Source organism: Salmo trutta, chromosome 31, assembly GCF_901001165.1.
Source record: "Salmo trutta chromosome 31, fSalTru1.1, whole genome shotgun sequence".
Lineage (NCBI taxonomy): Eukaryota > Metazoa > Chordata > Actinopteri > Salmoniformes > Salmonidae > Salmo > Salmo trutta.
Genome location: NC_042987.1, coordinates 42,448,074 through 42,453,151, shown reverse-complemented (window position 1 = coordinate 42,453,151; position 5,078 = coordinate 42,448,074). Strand labels below are relative to the sequence as shown.

The following is a 5,078-nucleotide window of genomic DNA, read 5'->3' as shown; positions in this document are numbered from 1 at the left end:
GGTGAAAGGTTAGATACGGGTTTGGTATAGGTTCTCACCAGTGTAGAGAGGGCCTGCAGGGCTGGGGTCAGGGTGAAAGGTCAGATATGGGTTTGGTATAGGTTCTCACCAGTTAGAGAGGGCCTGCAGGACTGGGGTCAGGGTGAAAGGTTAGATACGGGTTTGGTATAGGTTCTCACCAGTTAGAGAGGGCCTGCAGGACTGGGGTCAGGGTGAAAGGTCAGATATGGGTTTGGTATAGGTTCTCACCAGTTAGAGAGGGCCTGCAGGGCTGGGGTCAGGGTGAAAGGTTAGATATGGGTTTGGTATCGGTTCTCACCAGTTAGAGAGGGCCTGCAGGGCTGGGGTCAGGGTGAAAGGTTAGATACGGGTTTGGTATCGGTTCTCACCAGTTAGAGAGGGCCTGCAGGGCTGGGGTCAGGGTGAAAGGTTATATACGGGTTTGGTATAGATTCTCACCAGTTAGAGAGGGCCTGCAGGGCTGGGGTCAGGGTGAAAGGTTAGATATGGGTTTGGTATAGGTTCTCACCAGTTAGAGAGGGCCTGTAGGGCTGGGGTCAGGGTGAAAGGTCAGATATGGGTTTGGTATAGGTTCTCACCAGTTAGAGAGGGCTGGGGTCAGGGTGAAAGGTCAGATATGGGTTTGGTATAGGTTCTCACCAGTTAGAGAGGGCCTGCAGGGCTGGGGTCAGGGTGAAAGGTTAGATATGGGTTTGGTATAGGTTCTCACCAGTTAGAGAGGGCCTGCAGGGCTGGGGTCAGGGTGAAAGGTTAGATATGGGTTTGGTATAGGTTCTCACCAGTTAGAGAGGGCCTGCAGGGCTGGGGTCAGGGTGAAAGGTTAGATATGGGTTTGGTATAGGTTCTCACCAGTTAGAGAGGGCCTGCAGGGCTGGGGTCAGGGTGAAAGGTTAGATACGGGTTTGGTATAGGTTCTCACCAGTTCGAGAGGGCTGGGGTCAGGGTGAAAGGTCAGATATGGGTTTGCTATAGGTTCTCACCAGTTAGAGAGGGCCTGCAGGGCTGGGGTCAGGGTGAAAGGTTAGATATGGGTTTGGTATAGGTTCTCACCAGTTAGAGAGGGCCTGCAGGGCTGGGGTCAGGGTGAAAGGTTAGATACGGGTTTGGTATAGGTTCTCACCAGTTAGAGAGGGCCTGCAGGGCTGGGGTCAGGGTGAAAGGTCAGATATGGGTTTGGTATAGGTTCTCACCAGTTAGAGAGGGCCTGCAGGACTGGGGTCAGGGTGAAAGGTTAGATACGGGTTTGGTATAGGTTCTCACCAGTTAGAGAGGGCCTGCAGGACTGGGGTCAGGGTGAAAGGTCAGATATGGGTTTGGTATAGGTTCTCACCAGTTAGAGAGGGCCTGCAGGGCTGGGGTCAGGGTGAAAGGTTAGATATGGGTTTGGTATCGGTTCTCACCAGTTAGAGAGGGCCTGCAGGGCTGGGGTCAGGGTGAAAGGTTAGATACGGGTTTGGTATCGGTTCTCACCAGTTAGAGAGGGCCTGCAGGGCTGGGGTCAGGGTGAAAGGTTAGATACGGGTTTGGTATAGATTCTCACCAGTTAGAGAGGGCCTGCAGGGCTGGGGTCAGGGTGAAAGGTTAGATATGGGTTTGGTATAGGTTCTCACCAGTTAGAGAGGGCCTGTAGGGCTGGGGTCAGGGTGAAAGGTCAGATATGGGTTTGGTATAGGTTCTCACCAGTTAGAGAGGGCTGGGGTCAGGGTGAAAGGTCAGATATGGGTTAGGTATAGGTTCTCACCAGTTAGAGAGGGCCTGCAGGGCTGCGTTCATAAAGCAGGTGTTTCCTATGTTCTTCAGTCCCGTCAGACCTAGTGGAGAGAGATACACACATCTATCCTGAGACACACACACATCTATCCTGACACACACACACACACACACACACACACACACACACATCTATCCTGAGACACACACACACACACCTATCCTGAATGCCACCCGTCACCTTGACAGCTACTAGCCCCGATTCATTATAGTCAATGTTCAACTAGTAGGAGTTTGATTTGGCACTAGGTGGAGGAGATCAGCTGAGAGACTTGGGAACTATGGTCCAGAGGCGCTCAGTCAGTTTAACAGTGATCCTGTATTTTAAGCCCTGGTCAGAAATGTGCTTCTATACCTGCATTGCTTGCTGTTTGTTTATTTTTTTAGGCTGGGTGTCTATACAGCACTTTGTGACATCAGCTGATGTAAAAAAAGGGCTTTATAAATACATTTGATTGATTGAAATAAAGATGCTGCTGGACAGTTTAATGAAAACGCTTTAAAGCTGCACATGCAGACATCATTCCTGGTTAAAATTCTAATAGTTTAACTAATTTCAGTTTATGTGACAAAAAAAAGAAGCAAGTATAGTGTAAAGAATCATTGTATCATCTAAACCGTTGAGAAATACAATATTTTTGATTCTGGAAAATGTATTTTTAGCTGTTTGAAGCTGGTGTAAAAAAAAGATAAAGATAAGACTCGAAATGAAACTTAAGAACGGGAAGCATAGAAATAGCACACAGAACAGATCTACCGCTTCTTAGACTTGCTTTCAATGAGAATGACAGATCTATAACACACATTTCTATGTTAATTTGGTCAGGGTCGCCTAAAATTGACATATTGCAGCTTTAAATATATATATATATATTTTTTTTTTAAAGGTAAAAATCCAGGCATGTCACATGCGTAAACACAGGGCCCCTAACATGATGCTCTACGGATAATGCTACTACCTCTGGGGCGGAGCTCCTCCTCCTCCTCTGTCTCCATGCCCAGGTCTTCACAGCCACCAGTAGGGGGCAGTCTCAGAGAGGTGGAGCGGCCCAGCACCCTGCTACCCTCCTGGGGGACAGAAGACCCAATTAAAACCATAAGCATCTAAACACAGTGACCTATCAGCAACGTGAGGAGATGACAGTGGAATCAACTGATTGGACAGCATTTTACATAAAGACAGAAAACAACGTTACATAACTGAATGATTATGGACTTTAAAACATGGTCTCAAAGTGATGTGAAATAATCATTAACCATATGATTGAATCTGTACAGTGTTCATGTTCTAGGTTGATTTGGTCAGGGGGGGGGGTTGTGGCTTCAGCTATAGACAACGTTTTTTTATAATGAGGGAACTTCATTAGTGATTCAGTCATTAATTAGTCAACCAAGCAATCAACCAATCAAGGTATCAGTCAATCTATCAATCAATTCAGGTATCAATCAGTTATCAAATAAACCTCGGAATCAATCTTTCTAGGTATCAATCACTCAATGAATTCAGGGATCAATCAATCAATCGACCAATAAATAAATCGACCAACCAACCAATCAGCATACCAACCAACCAGCATACCAACCAACCAGCATACCAACCAACCAACAAACCAACCAACCAGCATACCAACCAACCAACCAACATACCTACCAACCAACCAACCAGCATACCAACCAACCAACCAATCAATCAGCATACCAACCAACCAACCAACCAGCATACCAACCAACCAACCAGCATACCAACCAACCAACCAACCAGCATACCAACCAACATACATACCAATCAGCATACCAACCAACCAACCAACATACCAACCAACCAACCAGCATACCAACCAGCATACCAACCAACATACCAACCAACATACCAACCAACATACCAACCAACATACCAACCAACATACCAACCAACATACCAACCAACATACCAACCAACCAGCATACCAACCAACATACCAACCAACCAGCATACCAACCAGCATACCAACCAACATACCAACCAAAATACCAACCAACAAACCAACCAACCAACATACCAACCAGCATACCAACCAACCAACATACCAACCAGCATACCAACCAACCAACCAACCAGCATACCAACCAACCAATCAGCATACCAACCAACCAATCAGCATACCAACCAACCAATCAGCATACCAACCAACCAATCAGCATACCAACCAACCAATCAGCATACCAACCAACCAATCAGCATACATACCTACCAACCAATCAGCATACATACCAACCAACCAATCAGCATACCAACCAGCATACCAACCAACCAGCATACCAACCAACCAACCAGCATACCAACCAACCAACCAACCAACCAACCAGCATACCAATCAGCATACCAACCAACCAGCATACCAACCAGCATACCAATCAGCATACCAACCAACCAGCATACCAACCAGCATACCAACCAACATACCAACCAACCAGCATACCAACCAACCAACCAACCAACCAGCATACCAACCAACCAGCATACCAACCAACCAACCAGCATACCAACCAACCAGCATACCAACCAACCAGCATACCAACCAACCAGCATACCAACCAACCAGCATACCAACCAACCAACCAACCAGCATACCAACCAACCAACCAACCAACCAGCATACCAACCAACCAACCAACCAGCATACCAACCAACCAGCATACCAACCAACCAACCAGCATACCAACCAACCAACCAGCATACCAACCAACCAACCAACCAGCATACCAACCAGCATACCAACCAACCAGCATACCAACAACCAATCAACCAACCAACCAACCAATCAACGTTGGTTTCAGAGCGTAACATACCTGTGTGTTGTTGGTGAGAGGTGATGTGAGGGTCTTGGTGCTGGGGACAGGGCAGGTGAGGGCCCAGGTTACGCTCCAGGAACACCTCTTTCCCACAGGCATAACACCACACCCTCAGAGTGGTCAGGTTCACGTCAGGTTGTGGCCTGTCTCCTGTTATAGAGGGGTTAGAAACATGTTCATGTTTCTAGATGTTTATAAGGTGTAATAAAATATATAAAAGTGGTATAAGCAAAAAAACAAATACAGTGTTATTATGTTGTTGATGACAGCACGGACAGGACAGACAGGACCAGACAGGTACATTATTCATGTCTCTGCATTAGTGTTGGTAGAGAGGGGCTAGGATGCCAACACCACCCTAAGGAGCAGAGCTTCAGTGCGTAGACAGAGAATCTGTCAGGACTGAACGGGATGAGTGAGTTAACTGACTTGTTCAGGGGCAGAACGACATATTT

General features: G+C 46.8%; 1 protein-coding gene across 1 annotated transcript; it reads right to left on the bottom strand.

Annotated features, from left to right (window-relative positions):
• Window positions 1-1,756: 1,756 nt before the first annotated feature.
• LOC115169226 (ubiquitin carboxyl-terminal hydrolase 33-like) lies at window positions 1,757-4,722 on the bottom strand. Its single transcript, XM_029724699.1, has 3 exons — window positions 4,621-4,722; window positions 2,751-2,859; window positions 1,757-1,832 (listed from the first exon to the last, which is right to left on the bottom strand). Exons 1-3 carry the CDS (start codon window positions 4,720-4,722, stop codon window positions 1,759-1,761), a joined length of 285 nt encoding a protein of 94 aa, XP_029580559.1. The 3' UTR covers window positions 1,757-1,758.
• Window positions 4,723-5,078: the final 356 nt, after the last annotated feature.